The sequence below is a fragment of the Ammospiza caudacuta genome, chromosome 36 (genome assembly GCF_027887145.1).
Source record: "Ammospiza caudacuta isolate bAmmCau1 chromosome 36, bAmmCau1.pri, whole genome shotgun sequence".
Taxonomy (NCBI): Eukaryota; Metazoa; Chordata; class Aves; order Passeriformes; family Passerellidae; genus Ammospiza; species Ammospiza caudacuta.
In genome coordinates this window covers 324182-352088 of record NC_080628.1, presented here as the reverse complement: position 1 = coordinate 352088, position 27907 = coordinate 324182, and the positions used below count along the sequence as shown (strand labels likewise).

Sequence of the window (27907 nt, the reverse complement as noted above, 5' to 3'; positions counted from 1 at the left end):
GGGGGGATAAATCCCGTCAGGCTTTGCGCCGGGAGGGGGGATAAATCCCGTCAGGCTTTGCGCCGGGAAGGGGGGATAAATCCCGTCAGGCTTTGCGCCGGGAGGGGGGATAAATCCCGTCAGGCTTTGCGCAAAAAAAGGGGGGATAAATCCCGTCAGGCTTTGCGCCGAGAAGGGGGGATAAATCCCGTCAGGCTTTGCGCAAAAAGGGGGATAAATCCCGTCAGGCTTTGCGCTAAAAGGGGGACTAAATCCCGTCAGGCTTTGCGCAAAAAAAGGGGGGATAAATCCCGTCAGGCTTTGCGCCGGGAGGGGGGATAAATCCCGTCAGGCTTTGCGCAAAAAATGGCGGATAAATCCCGTGAGCCTTTGCGTCGGAAAGGGGGGATAAATCCCGTCAGGCTTTGCGCCGGGAAGGGGGGATAAATCCCGTCATGCTTTGCGCCGGAAAGGGGGAATAAATCCCGTCAGGCTTTGCGCCGGGAATGGGGGGATAAATCCCGTCAGGCTTTGCGCCTGGAGGGGGGATAAATCCCGTCAGGCTTTGCGCAAAAAATGGCGGATAAATCCCGTGAGCCTTTGCGCGGGAAGGGGGGATAAATCCCGTCAGGCTTTGCGCCGGGAGGGGGGATAAATCCCGTCAGGCTTTGCGCAAAAAAAGGGGGGATAAATCCCGTCAGGCTTTGCGCCGCGAATGGGGGATAAATCCCGTGAGCCTTTGCGCGGGAAGGGGGGATAAATCCCGTCAGGCTTTGCGCCGGAAAGGGGGATAAATCCCGTCAGGCTTTGCGCAAAAAGAGGGGGAATAAATCCCGTGAGCCTTTGCGCCCAGAGGGGGGATAAATCCCGTCAGGCTTTGCGCAAAAAATGGCGGATAAATCCCGTGAGCCTTTGCGTCGGGAAGGGGGGATAAATCCCGTCAGGCTTTGCGCTAAAAGGGGGAATAAATCCCGTCAGGCTTTGCGCAAAAATGGCGGATAAATCCCGTCAGGCTTTGCGCCGGGAGGGGGGATAAATCCCGTGAGGCTTTGCGCCGGAAGGGGGGATAAATCCCGTCAGGCTTTGCGCTAATAGGGGGAATAAATCCCGTGAGGCTTTGCGCAAAAAAAGGGGGGATAAATCCCGTCAGGCTTTGCGCAAAAAATGGCGGATAAATCCCGTGAGCCTTTGCGTCGGGAAGGGGGGATAAATCCCGTCAGGCTTTGCGACGGAAAGGGGGATAAATCCCGTCAGGCTTTGCGCAAAAAGGGGAATAAATCCCGTCAGGCTTTGCGCCGAGAAGGGGGATAAATCCCGTGAGGCTTTGCGCCGGGAGGGGGGAATAAATCCCGTCAGGCTTCGCGCCGCGAAGGGGGGATAAATCCCGTCAGGCTTTGCGCGGGGAGGGGGGATAAATCCCGTCAGGCTTTGCGCCCGGAGGGGGGATAAATCCCGTCAGGCGCTGCGCCGGGAAGGGGGGATAAATCCCGTCAGGCTTTGCGCAAAAAAAGGGGGGATAAATCCCGTCAGGCTTTGCGCCGAGAAGGGGGGATAAATCCCGTCAGGCTTTGCGCCGGGAGGGGGGATAAATCCCGTCAGGGGCTGCGCCGGGAAGAGGGGATAAATCCCGTCAGGCTTTGCGCAAAAAAAGGGGGGATAAATCCCGTCAGGCTTTGCGCCGAGAAGGGGGGATAAATCCCGTCAGGCTTTGCGCTAAAAGGGGGATAAATCCCGCCAGGCTTTGCGCCCGGAGGGGGGATATATCCCGTCAGGCTTTGCGCCGGGAGGGGGGATAAATCCCGTCAGGCTTTGCGCTAAAAGGGGGAATAAATCCCGTGAGCCTTTGCGCAAAATGGCGGATAAATCCCGTGGGCCTTTGCGCCGGGAGGGGGGATAAATCCCGTCAGGCTTTGCGCCGGGAGGGGGGATAAATCCCGTCAGGCTTTGCGCAAAAAAAGGGGGGATAAATCCCGTCAGGCTTTGCGCCGAGTAGGGGGGATAAATCCCGTCAGGCTTTGCGCCGGGAAGGGGGGATAAATCCCGTCATGCTTTGCGCTAAAAGGGGGATAAATCCCGTCAGGCTTTGCGCTAAAAGGGGGACTAAATCCCGTCAGGCTTTGCGCAAAAAAAGGGGGGATAAATTCCGTCAGGCTTTGCGCCGGGAGGGGGGATAAATCCCGTCAGGCTTTGCGCTAAAAGGGGGAATAAATCCCGTCAGGCTTTGCGCCGGGAAAAGGGGATAAATCCCGTCATGCTTTGCGCGGGAAGGGGGGATAAATCCCGTCAGGCTTTGCGCCGGGAGGGGGGATAAATCCCGTCAGGCTTTGCGCCGGGAAGGGGGGATAAATCCCGTCAGGCTTTGCGCCGGGAGGGGGGATAAATCCCGTCAGGCTTTGCGCAAAAAAAGGGGGGATAAATCCCGTCAGGCTTTGCGCCGAGAAGGGGGGATAAATCCCGTCAGGCTTTGCGCTAAAAGGGGGAATAAATCCCGTGAGCCTTTGCGCAAAAATGGCGGATAAATCCCGTGGGCCTTTGCGCCGGGAGGGGGGATAAATCCCGTCAGGCTTTGCGCCGGGAGGGGGGATAAATCCCGTCAGGCTTTGCGCCGGGAGGGGGGATAAAGCCCGTCAGGCTTTGCGCCGGGAAGGGGGGATAAATCCCGTCAGGCTTTGCGCCGGGAGGGGGGATAAATCCCGTCAGGCTTTGCGATGGAAAGGGGGGATAAATCCCGTCAGGCTTTGCGCCGGGAGGGGGGATAAATCCCGTCAGGCTTTGCGCAAAAAATGGCGGATAAATCCCGTGAGCCTTTGCGTCGGAAAGGGGGGATAAATCCCGTCAGGCTTTGCGCTAAAAGGGGGGATAAATCCCGTCAGGCTTTGCGCCGGGAAGGGGGGATAAATCCCGTCATGCTTTGCGCCGGAAAGGGGGAATAAATCCCGTCAGGCTTTGCGCCGGGAATGGGGGGATAAATCCCGTCAGGCTTTGCGCCTGGAGGGGGGATAAATCCCGTCAGGCTTTGCGCAAAAAATGGCGGATAAATCCCGTGAGCCTTTGCGTAGGGAGGGGGGATAAATCCCGTCAGGCTTTGCGCTAAAAGGGGGAATAAATCCCGTCAGGCTTTGCGCAAAAAATGGCGGATAAATCCCGTGAGGCTTTGCGCGGGAAGGGGGGATAAATCCCGTCAGGCTTTGCGCCGGGAGGGGGGATAAATCCCGTCAGGCTTTGCGCAAAAAGGGGGATAAATCCCGTCAGGCTTTGCGCTAAAAGGGGGACTAAATCCCGTCAGGCTTTGCGCAAAAAAAGGGGGGATAAATCCCGTCAGGCTTTGCGCCGGGAGGGGGGATAAATCCCGTCAGGCTTTGCGCCGAGAAGGGGGGATAAATCCCGTCAGGCTTTGCGCTAAAAGGGGGAATAAATCCCGCCAGGCTTTGCGCCGGGATGGGGGATATATCCCGTCAGGCTTTGCGACGGAAAGGGGGAATAAATCCCGTGAGCCTTTGCGCAAAAAGGGGGAATAAATCCCGTGAGCCTTTGCGCAAAAAGGGGGGATAAATCCCGTCAGGCTTTGCGCGGGGAGGGGGGATAAATCCCGTCAGGCTTTGCGCCGGGAGGGGGGATAAATCCCGTCAGGCTTTGCGCAAAAATAGGGGGGATAAATCCCGTCAGGCTTTGCGCCGCGAATGGGGGATAAATCCCGTGAGCCTTTGCGCGGGAAGGGGGGATAAATCCCGTCAGGCTTTGCGCCGGAAAGGGGGATAAATCCCGTCAGGCTTTGCGCAAAAAGAGGGGGAATAAATCCCGTGAGCCTTTGCGCCCAGAGGGGGGATAAATCCCGTCAGGCTTTGCGCCGGGAGGGGGGAATAAATCCCGTCAGGCTTCGCGCCGCGAAGGGGGGATAAATCCCGTCAGGCTTTGCGCGGGGAGGGGGGATAAATCCCGTCAGGCTTTGCGCGGGAAGGGGGGATAAATCCCGTCAGGCTTTGCGCGGGGAGGGGGGATAAATCCCGTCAGGCTTTGCGCCCGGAGGGGGGATAAATCCCGTCAGGCGCTGCGCCGGGAAGGGGGGATAAATCCCGTCAGGCTTTGCGCAAAAAAAGGGGGGATAAATCCCGTCAGGCTTTGCGCCGAGAAGGGGGGATAAATCCCGTCAGGCTTTGCGCGGGAAGGGGGGATAAATCCCGCCAGGCTTTGCGCTAAAAGGGGGAAATAATCCCGTGAGCCTTTGCGCAAAATGGCGGATAAATCCCGTGGGCCTTTGCGCCGGGAGGGGGGATAAATCCCGTCAGGCTTTGCGCCGGGAGGGGGGATAAATCCCGTCAGGCTTTGCGCAAAAAAAGGGGGGATAAATCCCGTCAGGCTTTGCGCCGAGTAGGGGGGATAAATCCCGTCAGGCTTTGCGCCGGGAAGGGGGGATAAATCCCGTCATGCTTTGCGCTAAAAGGGGGATAAATCCCGTCAGGCTTTGCGCTAAAAGGGGGATAAATCCCGTCAGGCTTTGCGCCGGGAGGGGGGATAAATCCCGTGAGGCTTTGCGCCGGAAGGGGGGATAAATCCCGTCAGGCTTTGCGCTAATAGGGGGAATAAATCCCGTGAGGCTTTGCGCAAAAAAAGGGGGGATAAATCCCGTCAGGCTTTGCGCAAAAAATGGCGGATAAATCCCGTGAGCCTTTGCGTCGGAAAGGGGGGATAAATCCCGTCAGGCTTTGCGCTAAAAGGGGGGATAAATCCCGTCAGGCTTTGCGCCGGGAAGGGGGGATAAATCCCGTCATGCTTTGCGCCGGAAAGGGGGAATAAATCCCGTCAGGCTTTGCGCCGGGAATGGGGGGATAAATCCCGTCAGGCTTTGCGCCGGGAGGGGGGATAAATCCCGTGAGGCTTTGCGCAAAAAATGGCGGATAAATCCCGTGAGCCTTTGCGTAGGGAGGGGGGATAAATCCCGTCAGGCTTTGCGCTAAAAGGGGGAATAAATCCCGTCAGGCTTTGCGCCGGGAAAAAGGGATAAATCCCGTCTAGCTTTGCGCGGGAAGGGGGGATAAATCCCGTCAGGCTTTGCGCAAAATGGCGGATAAGTCCCGTGGGCCTTTGCGCCGGGAGGGGGGATAAATCCCGTCAGGCTTTCCGCTAAGAGGGGGAATAAATCCCGTCAGGCTTTGCGCCGCGAATGGGGGATAAATCCCGTGAGCCTTTGCGCGGGAAGGGGGGATAAATCCCGTCAGGCTTTGCGCTAAAAGGGGGAATAAATCCCGTCAGGCTTTGCGCCGGAAAAGGGGATAAATCCAATCAGGCTTTGCGCAAAAAGAGGGGGAATAAATCCCGTGAGCCTTTGCGCCCAGAGGGGGGATAAATCCCGTCAGGCTTTGCGCAAAAAATGGCGGATAAATCCCGTGTGCCTTTGCGTCGGGAAGGGGGGATAAATCCCGTCAGGCTTTGCGCTAAAAGGGGGAATAAATCCCGTCAGGCTTTGCGCAAAAATGGCGGATAAATCCCGTCAGGCTTTGCGCCGGGAGGGGGGATAAATCCCGTGAGGCTTTGCGCCGGAAGGGGGGATAAATCCCGTCAGGCTTTGCGCTAATAGGGGGAATAAATCCCGTGAGGCTTTGCGCAAAAAAAGGGGGGATAAATCCCGTCAGGCTTTGCGCAAAAAATGGCGGATAAATCCCGTGAGCCTTTGCGTCAGGAAGGGGGGATAAATCCCGTCAGGCTTTGCGACGGAAAGGGGGATAAATCCCGTCAGGCTTTGCGCAAAAAGGGGAATAAATCCCGTCAGGCTTTGCGCCGCGAAGGGGGATAAATCCCGTGAGGCTTTGCGCCGGGAGAGGGGAATAAATCCCGTCAGGCTTCGCGCCGCGAAGGGGGGATAAATCCCGTCAGGCTTTGCGCGGGGAGGGGGGATAAATCCCGTCAGGCTTTGCGCCCGGAAGGGGGGATAAATCCCGTCAGGCTTTGCGCCGGGAGGGGGGATAAATCCCGTCAGGCTTTGCGCCCGGAGGGGGGATAAATCCCGTCAGGCGCTGCGCCGGGAAGGGGGGATAAATCCCGTCAGGCTTTGCGCCGGGAGGGGGGATAAATCCCGTCAGGCTTTGCGCCGGGAGGGGGGATAAATCCCGTCAGGCGCTGCGCCGGGAATGGGGGATAAATCCCGTCAGGCTTTGCGCAAAAAATGGGGGGATAAATCCCGTCAGGCTTTGCGCCGAGAAGGGGGGATAAATCCCGTCAGGCTTTGCGCTAAAAGGGGGATAAATCCCGTCAGGCTTTGCGCCCGGAGGGGGGATATATCCCGTCAGGCTTTGCGCCGGGAGGGGGGATAAATCCCGTCAGGCTTTGCGCTAAAAGGGGGAATAAATCCCGTGGGCCTTTGCGCCGGGAGGGGGGATAAATCCCGTCAGGCTTTGCGCCGGGAGGGGGGATAAATCCCGTCAGGCTTTGCGCAAAAAAAGGGGGGATAAATCCCGTCAGGCTTTGCGCCGAGAAGGGGGGATAAATCCCGTCAGGCTTTGCGCCGGGAAGGGGGGATAAATCCCGCGCTTCAAAAGTAAATTAATCCCGGAATTTCCCACGCCGTAAAGCGTAGACTAACGCAGGAATTTCCCTCTCGAGTAATCACGGGCAAACCTCAAAGTTTTGGGCGCTTTATTTCGGTAAAAATCAAAAAATTGTAGGCGCTAAAAATGGATCCCAAGATGCTTCGCGGCCTCGCTGTCTCCATGGCGATCGCGCAGGCGCAGTGCGTGAAGACCGTAAAAGGCGGGGGCGTGGCTTAAGGAGGCGCGTGTCCAAAATGGAACATGGCGATTGGTCGGAGGAGGCTCCGCGTCTCAGCGCTCCCCGGTGACGTCATTGCCCAGCGCCGGCGGGGAGCGACGCCGGCCCGGGGTGAGCGCGGAGCCCTAAAATCCCAAAAAATCCCCAAAATGCCCCAAAAATGCCCGAAAATGGCCCAAATATGTCCCACGGGAGACGGGAGGGGGGGTGGGCGTGGGGGGGGTTTACGGGGGGAGAAGAGGGGAGGGAGAAAGGGGGAAGGGGGGAATTGGGGATTTGGGGGAATTTTGGGAGGAATTTGGGGAAATTTTGCGGGGTTCAGGGAAACTAGAGGGGGTTTTGGATTTCATTTAGGATTTGGGGGGGATTTTGGTGTGTTTTTGAGAATCCTTCTGGAATTCTGGGGGGGATTTGGCGGGATTTTGGGAATTTTGAGAGAAGTTTGGAGTTTTATTGGGAGCTTTTGGTGGAAATTTTGGGATTTGGGCAAATTTTGGGGGAATATTGGGAGTTTTTGGAGTTTTCTCTAGGACTTAGGGGGAATATTGGTGGAATTTTTAATTTTTTTTTTAATTTTGAGGTTTTTTTGAGAATTTGGGGGAATTTTTGGGAAAGTTCTGGGGATTAAGGGTTCATATTGCGAATTTTGGGGGAATTTTTCTAGTTTCGGGTTTTTTCTGGGCAACTTTGTGTTTTTATTGAGGAATTATTGGGAATTTTGGCGGGATTTTGAGGGATTTTGGGTTAATTTTGGAGAATTTTGGTTCCTTTTCAAAATATTTGGGAGTATTTGTAGTTTTATTGAAAACATTTTTAAGTTTTGGGGGAAAATTTGGGGGAGTTCTTGCAATTTTGGATTTTTATTGAAAATTTGGGGGCAATTTTTTTTTAATTTTGGGGTTTTCTTGGAGGCAATTTTTTGGAATCGGAGGGAATTTTGAGGGGAATTATTGAGGATTTCTTGGGAATCTTGGGTGAATTTGTGCCGATGTTATTCCGTTTCTTTGGTAAATTAATTCCATTTTGTCTCTCCCGTCCCCCTCTCTGTGTTGGCCCCTCCCCCTTTCTCTCGCCCCTCCCCCTCTCTGTGTTGGCCCCGCCCCCTTTCTCTCGCCCCTCCCCCTCTGTTGGCCCCGCCCCTTTCCCAGCCCATGAAGGAAGCCCCGCCCCGCCCTCACTCCGCGGGGGGAGGCCCCGCCCCTCGCCCCTCCCCCCCTCCCTCCCCCCCCGCCGCTTTCCCGCGCTCCCGCTGGGAGGGGGCGGGGCCCGGGCAGGCCGCGGGGGCGGGGCCGGTCGCTCAGGGCCGTTTCCGGTTCCGGTGCCGCAGGGCCGCCCCCCGGCGCCGTTTCCGGGCGCTGCGGCTGCTGCGGCTGCTCCTGGCGCGGGGCGGGCTCTGGGCGGGGCCTAAGCGCGGGGGGCGGGGCCTGAGGAAAGCCCCGCCCACGCCCCGCGGGAGCAGGCTCCACCCCCAGCCCGCCCCTCCCCCTCCCGATGGCTTCGAGCCCCTCCCCCCGCAGCAGCGGCCGGAAATGGGGGCGGGGTCGCCGCCCCTCCCCCCCCTGCCCCCCGCGGGGCTGCCCCTCCCCCACCCCGACAGCGCGGGGGGAGGGGACGGGGAAGGTGAGCAGAGGGGGAGGGGCCTACAGGGGGGAGGGGCTTAAAGGAGGGAAGGGTTTGGAGGGGGGAGGGGTGGTGGGGAGGGGCTTAAAGTGGGGGAGGGGCTCCAGATTGGGGAGGGGTTCAGAGGGGGCGGGGCAAAGAGTGAAGGAGGAGCTTGGGGTGGGGGAGGGGCAAAAATGGGGGTGGGGCTTGAAGTAGGGGAGGGGCTTGATGGAGGGAGGGGCTTAATGGAGGGAGGGGCTTCAGTTCCTTCCGGATTCCCAAATTTGGACGGGGGAGGGGTTGAGAATTTTAAGGGAGGAGACAAAAAGGGAGGGGGAGGGGTCAAAAATAGAGGGAGGAGTTTGACTGAAAGTGGGCGTGGCTTAAGCCGCTGCTGGTGGAAGATGAGGGGATTTTGGGGTGAAAATTCTCAATTTTGGGTCTCTCACGCCCCCCCCCGTTCTGTTCCAGGCCCCCTCCTGAACGGGCTGGGGGGGGGAGGGGCGGGGGCGGGGCCTCTCCCGGGCTGCCCCTCCCCCCCCTGCGCCCCTCCCCCCGCCCAGGGCCCCATCCTGATCAGCAACGTCACCGGAGGGGGCGGGGCCGAGCTGGGGACACGCCCACTCCTGGCCGGGCAATGCCACGCCCCTTCTGCCTCATCGGCCACGCCTCCTCCGGCGAGAGCTCCGCCCCCTCAACAGCCCAGCCCCCCCCTGCGGGAGGAGCACGTGACCTGCGTGCAGAGTGAGTGACGTCATCGTGATGTCATCAGGGGCGGGGCTTTGTGTCATTGGGGGCGGGGTTGGAGGTGTGGGGTGGTGACATCAAATTGGGCCTGCTGACGTCATCAAGAATGGGGGATTTGGGGTGATGACGTCATCAGGAATGGGGAGTGTGAGGCGATGACGTCATCGGGAACGGGAGATTGGGGTGATGACGTCATCGGGAACTGAAACGTTGGGGGGAATTTTGGTAATTTCAGCTCCAATTCATCCAATTTATGGGTGGGGTTTTGTGGATTTCAGGCAGAATTTTGCAGGAATTTTGAGGCAAATTTTGGAGATTCTGGTGGAATTCCCCGGGATTTTGGGCGGAATTCTGTAAATTTTGGATTTTGGGTCTCGATGGCGCCGCCAGGGAGCATTTTGAGTGGAATTTTTCAGATTTTAGCCAGAATTTCTCAGATTTTTGTTGGAATTTCCCAGGTTTGGGGTGGAATTTTCCTGATTTTCTTCAGAATCTTCCAGATTTTGCGTGGAGCTTCGCTGATTTCGGGCAGAATTTCACGGGAATTTCGCCGATTTCATTCAGAATTCCCTCGATTTCACGTGAAATTTGTGGAATTTGGGTGAGTTTTGTATTTTCTGCCACTTGCAGGCATCCTGGACGAGTTCCTGCAGGCGTACGGGAGCCTGATCCCGGTCAGCGCCGACGAGGTGGTGGAGAAGCTCGAGGACATTTTCCAGCAGGAGTTCAGCACCCCCCAGAGGTGCCCGCGGCACTTTTGGGGCACTTCGGGGCCTTTTGCAATTTTGGGAGTTTTTCCAGATTTTTTGGGGAATTTTTTGGGAATTTTGGGGGATTTTAAAAATTGTTTTAGGGATTTTTTGGGGATTTTTTTTTTTTTTTTTAGGGATTTTTATTCTGATTTTTTTGGGGGGGGTTTTGGAGGGACTTTGGGAGGTTTTTGGGTCCTTGAGGGATTTTGGGAGTTTTTTGAATTTTTTGGGGATTTTTTGGAGATTTTTGGCAGGGATTTTTAAGGGGATTTTTTGGGGGCAATTGTTTGGGTATTTTGGGGGGTGGGTTTTGGAGATTGAGGGGGGGGTTTTTTTGGAGGATATTTGGGAGAATTTGAGGGGATTTCAGGGTTTTTCGGAGATTTTTTGAAGGAATTTTTTTATACTTTTATGGAACTTTTGGCGGATTCCTTTGGGGTATTTTTAAGAGGATATTTGGGGATTTTCTGGGGAGACTTTTTGAAAGTTTTTGAGGGAATTTTTCAGAGGATATTTTGGGGATTATTTCTCTGAAATTTCGGGTATTTTGTGGAGATTTCTGGAGTTTTTTGCGGGGTTTTTAGGGTGATTTTTTTGTTGAATTTTTGGATATTTTGAGGGACTTTTTTAACGGGGTTTTTGGGTGGGGTATCAGAAAATTTTAGGAGTTTTTTTTTTAATTTTTTGTGGTTTATTTTTGAGTGTTTTGCTTCAGGAGGGGCTCAGCGCAGCAGCCTTTGCAGTCCCACCAGCGCTGCTCCCAGGGGTTTTGGGGGGATTTTGGGGGGGGATATTTTGATTTTCGGTGTGATTTCTTTTTCAGGGATTTTTGGGATTTGTGTGGGGATTTTTTTGTGGGCTCTCTGGGGATTTTTTTGGGTGTGTTTGGGATATTTCAGCAGTGATTTTTGTCTAATTTGGCTCGTCAGGAGGGGCTCGGTGCAGCAGCTGCTGCAGTCGTACCAGCGGCTGCCCGGGAACGCGCTGCTGCGCGGGTTCCGCGTCAGCTACAAGCGCCACGTGCTCACCATGGACGACCTGCAGACGCTCTACGGCCCCAACTGGCTCAACGACCAGGTCTGGGACAGCAGCGGCCTCTCCGGGAAAATCCGGGAATTTGGGCGAATTTTGGGGGTTTTTGGGGATTTTTTGGGGATTTTTTGGGTGGTTTTTTTGGGGTTTTTTGATGTTTTTTGGGGATTTTTTGGGTGTTTTTTTGGGTTTTGTTGGTGTTTTTTGGGGATATTTTGGGTGTTTTTTAGGGGATTTTTTTTTTGGTGAATTTTTGGGGGTATTTTAAAAAATTTTTTGGGAATTTTGGTAGGGTTTCTGGGAATTTTTAGGGAAGTTTTGGGGAATTTTAAAAAAGTTTTTTGGGTTTTTTTTTGGGATCTTTAAAAAATTTTGGGGGAATTTCTTTCGAATTTTTTGGGGAATTTTGGGGAATCTTTTAGCATTTTTAAAGTTTTTTAAAAAAAATTTTTGGAGAATTTTTTTTGGTTTTTAAATATACTCTTGGAGAGTTTTTGGGAACGTTTTGGCGCTTTTGCAGATTTTGTGGGGAGTTTTAGGGAATTTTTCCGTGGATTTTTGGGGGAAGTTTTTTGGATTTTTTGGGGGATTTTTCAGGTGATTTTTGGGGATTTTTTGGGTGAAATTTTGGCATTTTTGGACCTTCCAATTTCGGTTTCCCCACCCCCAGGTCATGAACATGTACGGGGACCTCGTCATGGACGCCGTGCCCGACAAGGTGAGGGGGGCGTGGCCTCAGGTGGGCGTGTCCCAGGCGTCGTGGGCGTGTCCCGGCTAAGCCCCGCCCCCTCGGCAGGTGCATTTCTTCAACTCCTTCTTCTACGACAAACTGCGCACGCGCGGCTACGAGGGCGTGCAGCGCTGGACCAAGAACGTGAGGGCGGGGCCTAACGCGGGGGGCGGGGCCAGGTGTACTCGTTAATACCTGTGGGTGGGGCTATGGAGGCAGCGCTGGACCAAGAACATGAGGGCGGGGCCTAGCACGGGGGGCGGGGCTTGTGTGGGCGTGTCCGCGTGTGGGCGTGGCCAGGTGTACTCATTAATGTCTGTGGGTGGGGCTATGGAGGCAGCGCTGGGCCAAGAACGTGAGGGTGGGGCCTAGCACAGGGGGCGGGGCTTATGTGGGCATGTCCGTGTGTGGGCGTGGCCAGGTGTGGTCATTGATATCTGTGGGTGGGGCTGTAGAGGCGGCGCTGGGCCAAGAACGTGAGGGTGGGGCTACAGGGGTGGGCGGGCCTTAGAGGGGTGGGCGGGGCTAGGGGAGGGTGTGGCCAGGTATGGTAATGAATAATTGTGGGTGTGGCCTGTTGTGGGTGTGGGTTTAGAAACAGGGCTGGACCAAGAATGTGAGGGGCGGAGCCTAATTGAATGGGCGGGGTTTGGAGAGGTGGGCGTGGCACAGCCACAGCCCCGCCCCTGGCAGGCGTAGCCACACCCAGATCCCATTTAAGCTCCTCCCATTTCCTTAATTAAACCCCTCCCCTGCCCAAACCCCTCCTATTTCCGCCGGGACTTTTCTGTGGGTGGGCGTGTCCGTCGGCGGGCGTGTCCCACGCGTGGCCCCGCCCCCTGCAGGTGGACATTTTCGGCAAGGAGCTGCTGCTGATCCCCATCCACCTGGAGGTGCACTGGTCGCTGGTGGCCGTGGACGTGGCGCGCAGAACCATCACCTACTTCGACTCGCAGCGCACGCTCAACCGCCGCTGCCCCAAGGTGGGCGGGGCCCGGAGCAGGGGGCGGGGCCTCCCAGAGACAGGGCGGGGTCACACAGTGACATTAGAGTGGGTGGGGTTTGGTTTTATTCCCGCTTGTTGGGGGGTTTTGGGAAAAAATGGTGTTGTTTGTGGAATGGAAAGGGTTAAAAAGGGGAAACCGCTCTGAAAAGTGGGTGTGGTCATTGGGAAAAGGGGGCGTGGCCACATTAGAGTGGGTGGGGTTTAATTTTAGCCACACCTATTGTAGGTTTTTAGTGAAAGTTTGATTTATTTTAGAATGAAAAGAGTTAAAAATCAGACTTGTCTTTAGATGTGGGCGTGGCTTGCTGACATTGGAGGCGTGCCTTCACAATTTAGTGGGCGTGGCTTCCCACTTTTGAGGTGGTTTCTTCCCATTTTGAGGGCGTGGTTTAAGTGCTGATAGGCAGTGGGTGTGGTCTGTGTGACCACGCCCTATTTGGCCCCTCCCTCTGGCTGACCACGCCCTCTTTGGCCCCGCCCCCAGCACATCTGCCGCTACCTGCAGGCCGAGGCCGACAAGAAGGAGCGGCCGGACTTCAGGGAGGGCTGGAGGGGAGCCTTCAAAATGGTGAGCAGGGAGCCCCCAAACCCCACAAATTCACCCCAAAAATCCCCTCCTGATGTGCCCCAAAATCCCTCCAAAAATATCCCCAAAATTCCCAAAATTATCCCAGAGATTCACGAAAATGTCCCCCAAAATCCGCCCTGAACGGGGCCAGAATCCCCTCCTGATGTGCCCCAAAATCCCCCAAATTCACCCCAAAAATCCGCCCAAAACGGGGCCAAAATCCCCTCCTGATGTGCCCCAAAATCCCTCCAAAAATATCCCCAAAATTCCCAAAATTATCCCAGAGATTCATGAAAATGTCCCCCAAAATCCGCCCTGAACGGGTGCCAGAATCTCCTCCTGATGTGCCCCAAAACCCTCAGAATAAAATCTGAAAAATTCCCAAAATAATCCCAAAGATTCACAAAAATTTCTCCCAAAATCCGCCCTGAGTGGGGCCAAAATCCCCTCCTGATGTGCCCCAAAACCCTCGAAATAAAAACAAAAAATAATCCCAAAAGTTCACAAAAACGTTTCCATAAACCTGCCCTGAGATGGGCCAAAATTTGGATTTTTGGTGCTTAGAAGTTCTAAAAGAAAAGCCCCAAAACCCCAAAATCTCTCAAAAAATCCCCAAAAACCTCCTTTAAGAAATCCTTAGAAACTCTCAAAAATCACTCAAAAAATCCCAAAAAACTCCTGAAAAATCCCCCAAAACGCCCCCAGAAATCCCCAAAAAATCTCTCCAAAAATCCTCAAAAGCCCTGGAAAAGCCCCAAACCCAGATTGGTTTTTCCCCAGAACGTCGCCCGGCAGAACAACGACAGCGACTGCGGCGCCTTCGTGCTGCAGGTGGGAGTTTGGGATTTTTGGGGAAATTTGGGACTTTTTGGGTGAATTTTGGGGTTTTTCTGGCGGATATTCTGGGAATGTTTTGGTGGAGTTGTGGGGGAAATTTGGGTAAATTTGGGGGGATTTTGGAGGGACATTTTGGGATTTTTGGGGGATTTTTTTGGGGTGTTTGGGGGGGAAGATTTTCTGGAAATTTGGGGGATTTTGTAGTGGAATTTCTGTTTGCTTGGGGAGGATTTTGGGGATTTTGAGGGGGGGGATTTTTGCAGGAAATTTGGGTTTTTGGGGGGAATTTCTCAGGTGAATTTTGGGGTTTTTCTGGGGGAAATTTTTGGAATTTGGGGGAAGATTTTTGGGTGGAATTTGAGGGTTTTGGGGTTTTTTTTGTTTGTTTGTTTTTTGGGGGAATTTTGGGATTTTTTGGGGGAATTTTTGGGAGGAATTTTTGCGGGAATTCTGGGATTTTTGGGGTATTTTTGGGTGCATTTTTAGTGGCTGGTTTTGGGGGGAAATTCTGGGATTTTTTAGGGAGAATTTCCAGGGGATATCAAAAAGTTTGGGGGGAATTTTTTTAAAATAAATTGTCCCTAAAATAAATTTAATTTTTATTTAATTTCTCATCCCAAACCCCCTCCTTTCCCCCCCTATTTTTCCCTCCTTTTCCCCCCACCCTTTCTCTGTGTGTTTTTTCCCCGAAATGTGAATTTTTTTTCCCCAAAATGTGAATTTTTTCCCCGTTTTTCCCCCAGTACTGCAAGTTCCTGGCGCTGGGGCGCCCGTTCAGCTTCACGCAGCAGGACATGCCGCACCTGCGCCGCCTCATGTACAAGGAGCTCTGCCACTGCCAGCTCGCCCTCTGAAACCCCAAAAAATCCGATTTTGGGGCACCCCGGAGCCTCAGAAACGGGAAAAGTTAAAAAAATCCCGAAGAAAATCAGAAAATCCTGTGAAAATCGGCCAAAATATCGCAAAAATGGGAATTTTTTGGGGGGTAGAAATGGGAGGAAAAATGGAAGAAAAATGGGATTTTTTTGGAGTTCCCCGAACCTAAAAATCAAAAAATCCCAAATAAAATGTAAAACAAACCTCAAAAAAATCTGAAAATCGTGTGGAAAATGGGCTCGGAATGGAGGAAAAATGGAAGAAATTGGGATTTTTGGGGGGGGGTAAAATGGGTGGATTTTGGGGGTCTTGGGGGCTCCAAATGCCAAAAAATTCCAAAAATACAAAAAAAATTCCCGAAAAACTCAAAAAATATTCATGAAATAAATCTCCAAAAAAAAGCATTTAAAAATCCCCAACCTGCCCCGAAAAAACTCCTGAAAAAATTTCCCAAAATTAAAATTTAAAAAATCCCAAAAAAAGCCCCAAAAATTCGGGGAAAATCCTCCGAAGTTCACCCAAAAAATAAAAAATTTTTGGTGGCAAAAAAAGGAATTTGGAGTCGTTTTTGGGGGAGTTTCAGGAGAATTTGAAGGGGTTCGGACCATTTTGGGGCCAGTTTGGGGGCATTTGGGGCATTTTAAGGTCATTTGGCAGGATTTTGGGCCATTCGAGGCCCTTTTTGGGTCATTTTTAGGGAATTTTTTCTTTTTTGGGACATTTTGGAGAGATTTGGGCTCATTTTGGGGTAATTTTTGTACCATTTTAGGGCCATTTTTGTGCCACTTTTGGGTCATTTTTAGGCAATTTCTCCCAACCCGCGCCCGTCCCGGGGGGGTCGCGCCCACTCCGCGCGGGGGGGGAGGGGCGGCTTCCCCCTCCTCTCCCCCCACTTTTCCCCCCTTCGTCACTTCCGGTTCGCGGCCCCTTTAAGAGCTCCTCCCCACCCCAGGAAATTTTGGGGTCTCCCGTGACGGGGGCGGGGAGGGGGGCACACAAACCCCCCCTCCCCTCCCTCCACATGGTTCGGTCCAGCCGCGCCTCCTCCGCCATTGAATGAATCAACCCCTCAGGAGGGGGCGTGGCTTCGACCCTCTCAACCAATCCCCGCGCGGCTCTGAGCTCCAAACCAATCAGCGCGCGGCGCGGGCGGGACTCGGGGCGGATCAAACCAATGGCGGCGCGGGAGGGAGGCGCGGCCCGGGCCTTTTTAAGGCGGCGCCGGGCGGGGGAGGCCCGAGCACAGCGCGGAGATGTCGGCGAGTCACGACAGTCGGTGCGGTACCGGGGGGGAGGGTGAGGGGCGCCGGTACCGTGGGGGGAGCGGGAGGAGGGGGGGAAATCGAGGCCCTATCGCGGGGGTGGGGGATCGGCGATTTCGCGCTGCCGCCGCGATTTTCTGAGGGGAGCTTTGGGTCCTTTTCCCTTTTGTGCCTCAGTTTTGTTCTCTCCTCCCTTTCCCGCGTGGTTTTTGGGGAAATTTTCGGATTTTTGCCGTTTTTTCTGGGTTTTTACCGGGTTTTTTCAGGTTTTTTTCTTCCTAACCACCCCTCCCCCGCCCACGTGGTCGGCCCGGCGCGCGCCTCCATTGTCCCGGCGAGCGCGATGACGTCACGCGCGACGCGCTGTTGGATTGGTCGGTTCGCGAAGCTTTGCAGCCGGAAGTGGGCGGAGCTTTGCCCTGTGGCGACTTCCGGTGGCGCCGCGTGGTCGGAGAGCGGGCGGGGCCGGGAGCGTCCTCCGGTCACGTGGGGATCGAACCGCGGGAATTTCGCGATTCGGCGACGGTGACGTCACGGTGCCGAAGTGGTGACGTCACAGCGATGGTTTTTTCGGCAGATCTCGCGAGAGCGGCCCTGAGGGGATGGAGCCGGACGGGGTCATCGAGGTCAGGAACCGGGACGGATTGGGAGGGAATAAATTAAACGTTCAGGGGTTAAATTAAACTGGGAGGGGTTAAATTAAACTGGGAGGAAGTGGGATTAACTGATAAGAGTTAAAAATATACTGGGAGGGCTTAAAGTTGAACTGGGAGGGAGCTGGGCCTGACTGGGAGGGACTGGGCCATACTGGGAGGGTACTGGGAAGGTTTTCAATGGAACTGGAATGGACTGAGGTAAACTGGGAGAGGTCAGAGCCAAACTGGGATGAACTGGGAGGGCTCCAAACCAAACTGCATCACACTGGGCTGCTCCAGTACCGGTTTATACTGGTTTTTACTGGTTTGTGGGGATCCTTACTGGTTTCTGTTGGTTTGTGGGGGTCAGCACCAGTTTGTACTGGTTTCTGGGGGCATCTGTACTGGTTTAGGTGGGATCAGTGTTGGGTTTTGGGGGTCTTTACTGGTTCCTGGGGGTCTTTACTGGTTTCTATGGGTCTGTACTGGTGCGTACCGATTCAAACCCACCCTTACTGGTTTATACTGGTTTGGAGAGGGGTCTGCACTGGTTTGGGAGGGTCAGTAGTGGTTTTTGTGGGGTCGGTACTGGTTTGTACCAGTCCTCACTGGTTTGGAGAGGGGTCTGCACTGGTTTAGGGGGCTCAGTAGTGGTTTTTCTGGGGTTTGTACCAGTCCTTACTGGTTTATTCTGGTTTGGAGAGGGGTCTGCACTGCTTTAGGGGGTCAGTAGTGGTTTTTCTGGGGTTTGTACCAGTCCTCACTGGTTTCTGTGGGTCAGTGGGGATCCGTGCCTGTCTGTGCCCACCCTTACTGGTCCGTACTGGTTCTTACTGGCGCAGAGCAACTGGCACGAGGTCGTGGACAGCTTCGACGAGATGAACCTGTCGGAGGCGCTGCTGCGCGGGATCTACGCCTACGGCTTCGAGAAACCCTCGGCCATCCAGCAGAGAGCCATCCTGCCCTGCATCAAAGGTGAGACCGGTACAGACCAGTATAGACCAGTATGGACTGGTGCAGACTAGTACAAACCAGTATAGACCGGTATAGAATGGTGCAAACCAGTATAGACTAGTATAAACCAGTATAGACCAGTACAAACCAATATAGACCAGTATAGACTGGTACAGACTAGTACAAACCAGTATAGACTGGTATAGACCGGTACAAACCAGTATAGACTAGTATAAACCAGTATAGACCAGTACAAACCAGTATAGACTAGTCTAGACCAGTACAAACCAGTATAGACCAGTATAAACCGGTATAGACCAGTACAAACCAGTATAGACCAGTAAAGACCAGTACAGACCGGTATAGACCAGTACAGACCAGTATGGTCTTGTCGCCTCCGGTATGGCCCAGTACATCCCAGTAACTCCAGTCCAGCCACGGCTTCAAGAAACGTTTGTTGATGCTGCCCTGGTTAAAGGTGAGAGTTCACCTGTGCAGGTGTGCGGGGCCTGTCCCAGTCCATCCCAGTACAGACCAGTACAGAGCTCAGCGGTACATGGCTGTGCTCAGCTGTGTGTGCACTCGCACACCTGTGCTCACCCGTGACTCACCTGTGCACCTGTATGTGTCTGTATGTACCTGTGTGTGCACTCACACACCTGTGCACGCCCGTGTGTGCATTCACACACCTGTAACTCGCCTGTACACCTGTATGTGTCTGTATGTACCTGTGTGTGCACTCACACACCTGTGCACGCCCGTGTGTGCATTCACACACCTGTAACTCGCCTATACGCGCCTATGCACACCTGTCTGTGTGTTCACACACCTGTGCTCACCTGTACACCTGTATGTATCTGTATGTACCTGTGTGTGCACTCACACACCTGTAACTCACCTGACCATGTGTTTACACACCTGCACGCCTGTAACTGACGTGTACTAACTCACCTGTGCACACCTGTCTATGCTCACATGTATGTACCTGTACATACATTCACTCACCTGTAACTCACCTGTTTGTGCATTTGCACACCTGTAACTCAGCTGAGCTCACCTGTACCTTGCTGTGCTCACCTTTGTGTGCATTCGCACACCTGTGCTCACCTGTACTTACCTGTACCCACCTGTAACTCACCTGCACATATGTGCCACACCTCTACACACCCGTGACTCACCTTTACCTACTGGTCTCGCCTGTGCACACCTGCTGTTCCAGTTGATGATGTCGTTGCCGAGGTGCAATATGGGCACAGGTAAAACTGCCACCTGTGCACACCTGTAGTGGCACACCTGTAGTGACACACCTGTACTGGCACACCTGTCAGTCACCTGTATTTACCTGTCTCCCTAGGCTATGACGTCATCGCGCGGGCGCAGGTAAAGCGGCCCCACGCGTGCACACCTGTATTTATTCACTCACCTGTTGTCACCTGTCGTTGCAGGCTATGACGTCATCGCGCAGGCGCAGTCGGGCACAGGTAAAGCGGCCCCACGCGTGCACACCTGTATTTATTCACTCACCTGTTGTCACCTGTCGTTGCAGGCTATGACGTCATCGCGCAGGCGCAGTCGGGCACAGGTAAGACGGCCACGTTCGCCATCTCCATCCTGCAGCAGGTGGAGCTGGAGCTGAAGGCGACGCAGGCGCTGGTGCTGGCACCCACCCGCGAGCTGGCTCAGCAGGTGAGCACCAGTATAAACCAGTATAAACCAGTAGGGACCAGTACGGACCAGTATGGACCGGTATGGAATGTTATACAGGGATATAACCCACTGTGACCAGTATAACCAGTACAAACCAGTATAACTCGTGTTAAACTGGTCCAAACCTCACTCCAAGTCAGTTTAAACTGGTCAGGACCAGTCCAAACCAGTATAAACCAGTGTAAATGTGTATAGATCAGTTAAAACCAGTATAACCCAGTATATCCCAGTATAGACCAGTACAAACCAGTATAATTTATCCCAAACTGGTCCATACCAGTCCAAACCACACCCAAGTCAGTCCGAACCGGTCCAAACCGGTATAACCCAGTATAAATGTGTATAAATCAGTTAAATCCAGTATAACCCAGTATATCCCAGTACAAACCAGTACAGCTTATTCCAAACTGGTCCAAACCAGCCCAATTCCCGCTCCAAATCAGTCCAAACCGGTCCAAACCAGTATAACCCAGTATAAATGTGCATAAATCAGTTCAGTGCAGCCCAGTCCAAACCAGTATAACCCAGTATAAATGTGCATAAATCAGATAAATCCAGTGCAGCCCAGTCCAAACCAGTATAACCCAGTGTAAATGTGCATAAAGTAGTTCAATGCGGTCCAGCCCAGTACAAACCAGTATAACCCAGTATAAACGTGCATAAATCAGTTCAGTGCAGCCCAGTATAACCCAGTATAACCCAGTATAAACGTGCATAAATCAGTTCAGTGCAGCCCAGTCCAAACCAGTAAACCCAGTGTAAACGTGTATAAATCAGTTAAATGCAGTGCAGCCCAGTATAACCCAGTATAACCCAGTATAAATCAGTTCAATGTGGTCCAGCCCAGTACAAACCAGTATAACCCAGTATAAATGTGCATAAATCAGTTCAGTGCAGCCCAGTACAAACCAGTATAACCCAGTGTAAACGTGTATAAATCAGTTCAGTGCGGCCCAGTACAGCCCAATATAACCCAGTATAAACCGGTTCAATCCAGTCCGTCCCAGTTTGCCCGGTTTAACCCCTCGCTGCCTGGGCAGGGCGCGGCCCCGTGGCCGCGGTCCCGAATCCGGCGGGGGCAGAGCCAGAGCTCCCTCCCAGTTCATCCCAGTCCGGCCCAGTGCCCAAACTGGTTCATGCCTGGGGGACACGCCCTCACCGCGGCGGTGACGTCATCGTCGGGGGGTGACGTCATCGCCGGGGCAGGGCGGGGGGCGGGGCCGGGAAAGGGGAAATAATTTGAAATAATTGGAAATAATTTGAAATAATTTGAAGTAATTTGAAATAATTTGAAATAATTTGAATTTGGGGGGATTTCTTTCGGATTTTTTTGGGGGGGGGGGGGTTTAGGTTTTTGTTGTGTTGTTTTTTTTTTTTTTTTTTTTTTTTAGGGGGATTTTTTGAGGGGATTTCAGGAAAATTTGGTGATTTTTGGAGGTTTTTTTCTCGGGGAAATGTTTGGGGTTTTTCAGCTTTTTTTTTTTTTTTTTTTTTTTTGGAGGTTTTAATGGGAGTTTTGGGGATTTTGGTTTTGGGGTTTTTTTTGGGGGGGGATGTGGGAGAGGTTTGAAAGTTTTTTAATGGGGTTTTTGGCGATGTTTTTGGTTATTTTTGAGGACGGGGTTCGGGGCATTGTTTTGGGGTTCTCTTAGGAGGTTTTGGGGGTTTTTGAGGGAGGTTTTGGGTTTTTAATGGGATTTTGGTGAGGTTTTAATGGGATTTTTTAGGGGTTTTTTGGGTTGCTGGCCTCACTGATGATGTCATTGATGACGTCACAGACCCAGAAGGTGGTGATGGCGCTCGGGGACTCCATGGGCGCCTCAGAAATAACATTTTATTGTGATTTTGGGCGTTTTTAACGGGATTTTGATGTTTTTAGCGATATTTCAGTGGGGTGTTTTGGGTTGCTGGCCTCACTGATGATGTCGTTGATGACGTCACAGATCCAGAAGGTGGTGATGGCGCTCGGGGACTACATGGGCGCCTCGTGCCACGCCTGCATCGGCGGCACCAACGTGCGGGCCGAGGTGCAGAAGCTGCAGCTGGAGGCGCCGCACGTGGTGGTGGGCACGCCGGGACGCGTCTTCGACATGCTCAACCGCCGGTACCTCTGTAAGGGAGCCCGAAATCGGGGAAATTCACCCCAAAAACGGAACCCCCGACCCCGAAAACCCCAGAAACGGCGCCTGGGGGGGGGAAATCGGGCAAGAAATGGGGAAAAAACGGCCAAAAAGGGGAAAAATTCAATTTACAATGGGGCCTGGGGGCTGTCGAGTTTTTTGGGCTTTCCCATTTTTTGGGGTGGGGAATTCGGAATTTTGGGATTTTGGTGAATTTTGGGATTTTGTGTCCCCCCCCCGTGACGAGCTGCCCCTGGATGGGCCCCAGGGTTGGGGTTTTTCAATCAAAATCTCAATTTTTGGTCGTTTTTCGCTGTTTTTTCGCCGTTTTTTCCGGGGGTTTTTGGGCTTTCCCGTTTTTGGGGGTGGGGAATTTTGGGGTTTTGGTGAATTTGGTGGGTTTTGGTGCCCCCCCGTGATGAGCTGCGTGTCACCTGACCCCGGGCTGGGCCCCGGCCCCGCGTCCTGCCCGGCCCCGGCCCCGGCCCCGGGGGCTGATCAGCGCCACGGCTGAGGGGGGCACCCAAAAACCCCAGAATCCACCCCAAAACCCCAAAATTAAACCCAAAAAACCTGCTTGTAACCTCAATAATGCCGACATTACCCCAAAACCCACCAAAATTTACCCCAGAGACTCCAAGACTTCCAAAATGCACAAATTTTCGCAAAATTAATAAAACCCTCAAGATTACAGGTTTTAGCCCTAAAACCCCCCAAATTTCCTCTCAAAATTCCCCCCAAAACCTGTCCTAGAAACCTTTAAAAAATCTCCAAAGCTTCTTCTAAAATACTTTTTTTTTTTCCTTTCTAAAGTGCCAAAAAAAGCCCAAACCCCTCTAAAAAAACCCCAAATCTAAAAAACCCCAAATCCTCCCCAGGATTTCTCAAAATGTTCCCAAAATTTCCCAAATCTTGGGGTTTTAGCCCCAAAATTTTCCCAAAATCCCACCCAGAATCCTCCAAAAAAAAATCCAGAAATGCCCACAAAGTTCCCATTTTCTGCTCTCTGAAAGCCCCAAAACCTCCCCCAAAAAACCCTAATGTTTAAAAATCCCGAATTTTCCCGAAATCTCCTTTTTCAGCCCCGAAATTCATCAAGATGTTCGTTCTGGACGAGGCTGACGAGATGCTGAGCCGCGGCTTCAAGGACCAGATCTACGACATCTTCCAGAAGCTGAGCGGGAACACGCAGGTGGGGGGACCCCAAATCGCCCAGAGTCACCCCAAAACCCGGCCAAAATCGGCCCAAAATTGGGGGAATTCACCCCAAAACCCATCCCTGACGTTTGGAACGATCTGGGGAAAAAAACCCGGCCAAAATCTGCCCAAAATTGGGGGAATTCACCCCAGAACCCACCCCCGACGTCTGGAGCCACCTGGGGCAAAAAACCCGGCCAAAATCGGCCCAAAATTGGGGGAATTCACCCCAAAACCCATCCCTGACGTCTGCCACGATCCGGGGCACAAAACCCGGCCAAAATCGGCCCAAGATTGGGGGAATTCACCCCAAAACCCATCCCTGACGTCTGCCACGATCCGGGGCAAAAAACCTGGCCCAAAATTGGGGGAATTCACCCCAAAACCCACCCCCGACGTCTGCAACGATCTGGGGCAAAAAACCCGGCCCAAACCGGCCCAAAATCCCCAAAATTGGGGGAATTCACCCCAAAACCCAAGCGGTGCCGGCGCAGCGCCCCCTGGCGGCCTCGGTGGGTAAGGGCGGATTTGGGGTTTTATTTTGAATTTTTTGGGGAAAATTTGGGGGTTTTTGGGGTTTGGGGAGGAGTTAAAAAATCCTAAGAACTTCAGAAAAAAAATGGGGGTTTTTTGGGGGGATTTTGGGGTAATTATGGGATTGTTTTTGGAAAGGATTTTGTGGATTTTTCCACAAGTTTTGGGAATTTTGGGAGGGGTTGGGCATAGTTGGAAAATCCTAAAAACAATTGGGTTGAATTTGGGATATTTTAGGGAAGTTTGTGGGGGTTTTTATGGGGGAATTTGAGGGGGATTTTTGAGAACTTTTTTGGAAATTTTTGGGGCAATTTTGGGGAACTTATTTAAAAACATTTACGGAGAATTTTGGGGTCCATCAAATTTTCCTAGTGAATTTTTTTGGGGGGCTTTTCGGACTTTCAGGGTTTTTGAGGTCCTGGATAAATTTTTGTGTTCTGCTTTTGATTTTTTGGGGAATTTTGGGATTTTCAGGGGGTTCGGGAGGGATTTTTGCGTCTTGGGTCCATTTTTGAGAACCTTTCTCTATTTTTTAGGCTCTGATCCCATTTTTATGGGGTTTTGGGGTCCATTTCCCGATTTTCAGCGTCCTGACTCTGATTTTGGGGTCCCTGCCCCATTTTTGGGTCCCTTTTTCCATTTCTGATTGTCCTAATGCCATTTTTGGGCTATTTTCCCCATTTTTTGGGCTCTTTTCTCCATTTTTTTTTATTTTTCCTATTTTTTGGTTTTCTAACCCCATTTTGGCCTCCCCAGGTGGTTCTGCTGTTGCCCACCATGCCCCTGGACGTGCTGGAGGTCACCAAGACATTAATGAAATTTTGGGCTCTTTTCCCCATTTTTGGGGCTATTTTCCCCATTTTTGGGGCTATTTTCCCCATTTTTTGGCCTATTTCTCCCTTTTTATTTTTCCCATTTTTTGGGTTTCTCACGCCGTTGTTGGCCCCGCAGGTGGTTCTGCTGTCGGCCACGATGCCGCTGGACGTGCTGGAGGTCACCAAGAAGTTCATGCGGGACCCGATCCGGATCCTGGTGAAGAAGGAGGAGCTGACGCTGGAGGGGATCCGCCAGTTCTACATCAACGTCGAGAGGGAGGTCGGAATTGGGGCCACTTCCGGCGATTTTGGGCTTTGCTGGGATTTTGGGGGAATTCTCTGGGAATTTTGGGGATTTTTTGGGGAATTTTGGGGGTTTTTTTTGGGGGGATTTTTGGGCTTTTGAGGGGATTTTTTTTTTTTTTTTATTTTATTTTTGGGGAATTTGGGGAGATTTTTTGGGATTCTGGGGGTTAGAAGTGGATTTTGATTAGGGTTTTGGGGACTTTTTGGGATATTCTGGGGTAGTTTTGGGTGATTTTGGGTAATTTTCAGTGCGTGGTTTGTGGATTTGTGGTTGGGCCCATTTTTGGGTCCATTTTCGGGGTGATTTTGGGTAATTTTGGATGATTTCCGTGCATGGTTTCAGGATTTGTGGTTGGGCCCATTTTTGGGTGATTTTGGGTAATTTTGGGTCCATTTTTGTGCTTGGTTTTGGGATTTGTGGGGGGTCTCATTTGGGGTTATTTTGGGTCCATTTTTGGGGTGATTTTGGGTGCATTTCTGTGCACGGTTTTGGGATTTGTGGTTGGGCCCGTTTTGGGTCCATTTTAGGGTTTTTTTGGGCCCCTTTGGGGTGATTTTTGGGTCCATTTTTAAGTCCTTTTTAAATTATTTTGGGTCAATTTATGTGCACAGTTTTGGGATTTGTGGTTGGGTCCATTTTGGGTGATTCTGGGTCTGTTTGGGTGATTTTGGGTCCATTTTGGGTCCGTTTTGGGGTGATTTTGGGTCCATTTTGGGTCCATTTTTGGGGTGATTCTGGGTCCGTTTTGGGTGATTTTGGGTGATTTCCGTGCACGGTTCTGGGATTTGTGGTGCGGCCCCTCCCCCGTGGCCCCCCCGCAGTGCCCCCGTGCCAGAGCAGCCCCTCCCCCCCCGGACCATGGGCCGCCCCTCCCCCACCGTGGGGACGGCCCCTGAGCGGGGGGGACAGACCCCGGCGTTTTGGGGGAAATTCCGGGAGGTTTGGGTCGGTTTGGGAGGTTTGGGAGCTTTGGTTCAGTTTTGGGTTGTTTTGGGTCCATTTTGGGGAGCTTTGGGTCATTTTTGTGGTCACTCAGTGGTCACTCAGGGTCACTCAGGGTCACTCAGTGGTCACTCAGAGTCACTTGTGGTCACTCAGTGTCACTCAGTGTCACTCAGGGTCACTCAGGGTCACTCAGGGTCACTCAGAGTCACTCAGTGTCACTCAGGGTCACTCAGTGGTCACTCAGGGTCACTCACGGTCACTCAGTGGTCACTCCGGGTCACTCAGGGTCACTCAGTGTCACTCCGGGTCACTCATGGTCACTCAGGGTCACTAGTGGTCACTCAGTGGTCACTCATGGTCACTCAGGGTCACTCATTGCTGTTGCCAGGAGTGGAAGCTGGACACGCTGTGTGACCTGTACGAGACGCTGACCATCACCCAGGCCGTCATCTTCATCAACACCCGGCGCAAGGTGGACTGGCTGACCGAGAAGATGCACGCCAGGGACTTCACCGTGTCCGCCATGGTCAGTGGGGTCAGCTGGGGTCACTCGTGGTCAGTGTGGTCACTCGTGGTCAGTGGGGTCACTCGTGGTCAGTTATGGTCACTCATGGCCAGTGATGGGGTCACTCATGGTCAGTGGTCAGTGGCTGATGGAGAAGATGCACGCCAGGGACTTCACCGTGTCCGCCATGGTCAGTGGGGTCAGCTGGGGTCAGTGATGGTCATTCAATGGTCACTCATGGTCAGTTATGGGGTCACTCACGGTCAGTGGTCACTGGCTGACCGAGAAGATGCACGCCAGGGACTTCACCGTGTCCGCCATGGTCAGTGGGGTCACTCAGTGGTCACTCGTGGTCAGTGTGGTCACTCGTGGTCACTCGTGGTCACTCTGGGCTCAATGACGCTCAGTGCTCACTGCCAAATTTTTGAGGTTCTAAAGGTCAAAATTTTTTTAAGGAAAATCAGGATTTTATGGGTGGGGGAGGGGCTTAAGGGTTGTGGGCGTGGCTTAGGACGTGGGCGTGGCCTGTGGTGACCCCGCCCCCTTTCCCAGCACGGGGACATGGACCAGAAGGAGCGTGACGTCATCATGAGGGAGTTCCGGTCGGGCTCCAGCCGCGTGCTGATAACGACAGACCTGCTGGTCAGTGGCCCCTCCCCCGCCCCTCCCCTGGCCCCGCCCCCAGCCCGTTTTTAACCCTTTCCCCGCCGTGCAGGCCCGCGGCATCGACGTGCAGCAGGTGTCGCTGGTGATCAACTACGACCTGCCCACCAACCGCGAGAACTACATCCACAGGTGGGGGCGGGGCTGAGCGGGGGAGGGGCTTAGCGGGGCGGGGCAGGGGCGGGGGGTGGGGGAGGGGCGAAAAAACCCCAAAGGTTTGGGGGTATCAAATTCTTTTGGTCAAATTTCACCCCTGAAATCCCCAGGTTTTCACCAGAAACCTTCATTTTTAACCAGATGTTTTGAAGGTTTTTCCACGAATGTTTTTGCCCAAAATTGAGATTTTTGCCCCGTTCCAGGATCGGCCGCGGGGGCCGCTTCGGCCGCAAGGGCGTGGCCATCAACATGGTGACCGAGGAGGACAAACGGACGCTGAGGGACATCGAGACCTTCTACAACACGGCCATCGAGGAGATGCCGCTCAACGTGGCCGACCTCATCTGAATGCGGGCCCCGCCCACACGCAAAGCTCCTCCCCCTTTTCCCCTTTTTTTTCCTCTTTTCCCTCTTTTTTCTCTCATTTTTTCTAAAATTTTCTTCCATTTTCCATACTAGTTTTTTTCCGTTTTTTTTTCTGGGTTTTTTGCCTTTTTTTTTTTTTTTTTTCCTTCATTTTTTTCTAATTTTTTCCAGTTTTTTCTGCTTTTTTTGTCTAAGTTTTTCCCACTTTTTTTTTCAGATTTTTTTTTTAGAATTATTTCCGTTATTTTCTGGAATTTTGTTTTACATTTTTTGCTGATGATTTTTCCCAGATTTTTTCTGAACTTTTTCAGTATTTTTGAGATTTCTCTGAGATTTTTCCCTGATTTTTTTCCCATTTTTCCCCACTTTTTAAAGGTCATTTTTATGGATTTTTTAAAAATGGTGCTTTCCCTTCTTCCCCTCCCCCACTCACCTTTATTCTCTCAATTTTCTGGATTTTAAAAAAGAATTTTTCCACTTTTTTAGGGTCATTTCTACCGATTTTGGGGCTGCTTTTAACCCTACCCTTTCCCCCACAATTCCCCCAAAATTTCCCTTTTTCACCCCAATTTTTTGGGACTTTTAGGGCTGATTTTCCTTCCCCTCCTTTTCCCAGTTTCCCTACTTTTAATCCCGTTTTTTTTTTCATGAATTTCCGCAAATTTGGGGGTTTTTAAATCTCTTTTTTTTCCCATTTTTAGGTCAATTTTAGGGTTTTTTCCCAAAAATCGTCACTTTTTTAGGGGTCCCCAAACCCACATCTGCCCCACCTCATTTTTTTTCCTATTTTTTTAGGTCAAAAAGTCACTTTTTCAGGATTTGGGGGAAAATCCCAAACCCATTCTTTTCT

The 27907-nt window shown here is 52.4% G+C and overlaps 2 protein-coding genes across 2 annotated transcripts; both read left to right on the top strand.

The window, feature by feature from the left end:
• Positions 1 to 6683: 6683 nt before the first annotated feature.
• On the top strand, positions 6684 to 15099 carry SENP3 (SUMO specific peptidase 3). The gene is made up of 12 exons (XM_058822921.1): positions 6684 to 6716; positions 6799 to 6852; positions 7890 to 8361; positions 8815 to 9087; positions 9721 to 9832; positions 10772 to 10919; positions 11545 to 11592; positions 11671 to 11748; positions 12450 to 12587; positions 13095 to 13178; positions 13959 to 14009; positions 14759 to 15099. The coding sequence occupies exons 1-12, from the start codon at positions 6684 to 6686 to the stop codon at positions 14867 to 14869; spliced, it is 1602 nt and encodes a 533-aa protein (XP_058678904.1). The 3' UTR covers positions 14870 to 15099.
• A 1045-nt stretch (positions 15100 to 16144) lies between these two features.
• Positions 16145 to 27174, top strand: EIF4A1 (eukaryotic translation initiation factor 4A1). The gene is made up of 11 exons (XM_058822959.1): positions 16145 to 16167; positions 16731 to 16779; positions 17631 to 17763; positions 19289 to 19428; positions 21393 to 21561; positions 22652 to 22761; positions 24252 to 24395; positions 25756 to 25893; positions 26425 to 26514; positions 26588 to 26667; positions 26895 to 27174. The coding sequence occupies exons 1-11, from the start codon at positions 16145 to 16147 to the stop codon at positions 27037 to 27039; spliced, it is 1221 nt and encodes a 406-aa protein (XP_058678942.1). The 3' UTR covers positions 27040 to 27174.
• The last annotated feature ends 733 nt before the right edge of the window (positions 27175 to 27907 follow it).

What these genes read in the sequence shown, in the direction of transcription:
- EIF4A1 (XM_058822959.1), top strand. Translation starts at nt 16,145, where the DNA reads ATGTCGGCGAGTCACGACAGTCG. An exon ending in ACATCAACGTCGAGAGGGAG is followed by an intron (nt 24,396 to 25,755) that starts GTCGGAATTGGG and finishes TGCTGTTGCCAG; the next exon opens with GAGTGGAAGCTGGACACGCT. An exon ending in TGATAACGACAGACCTGCTG is followed by an intron (nt 26,515 to 26,587) that starts GTCAGTGGCCCC and finishes CCCGCCGTGCAG; the next exon opens with GCCCGCGGCATCGACGTGCA.
- SENP3 (XM_058822921.1), top strand. Translation starts at nt 6,684, where the DNA reads ATGGCGATCGCGCAGGCGCAGTGCGTGAAGACC. An exon ending in AGGCGCAGTGCGTGAAGACC is followed by an intron (nt 6,717 to 6,798) that starts GTAAAAGGCGGG and finishes TCCGCGTCTCAG; the next exon opens with CGCTCCCCGGTGACGTCATT. An exon ending in GCGGCGCCTTCGTGCTGCAG is followed by an intron (nt 14,010 to 14,758) that starts GTGGGAGTTTGG and finishes TTTTTCCCCCAG; the next exon opens with TACTGCAAGTTCCTGGCGCT.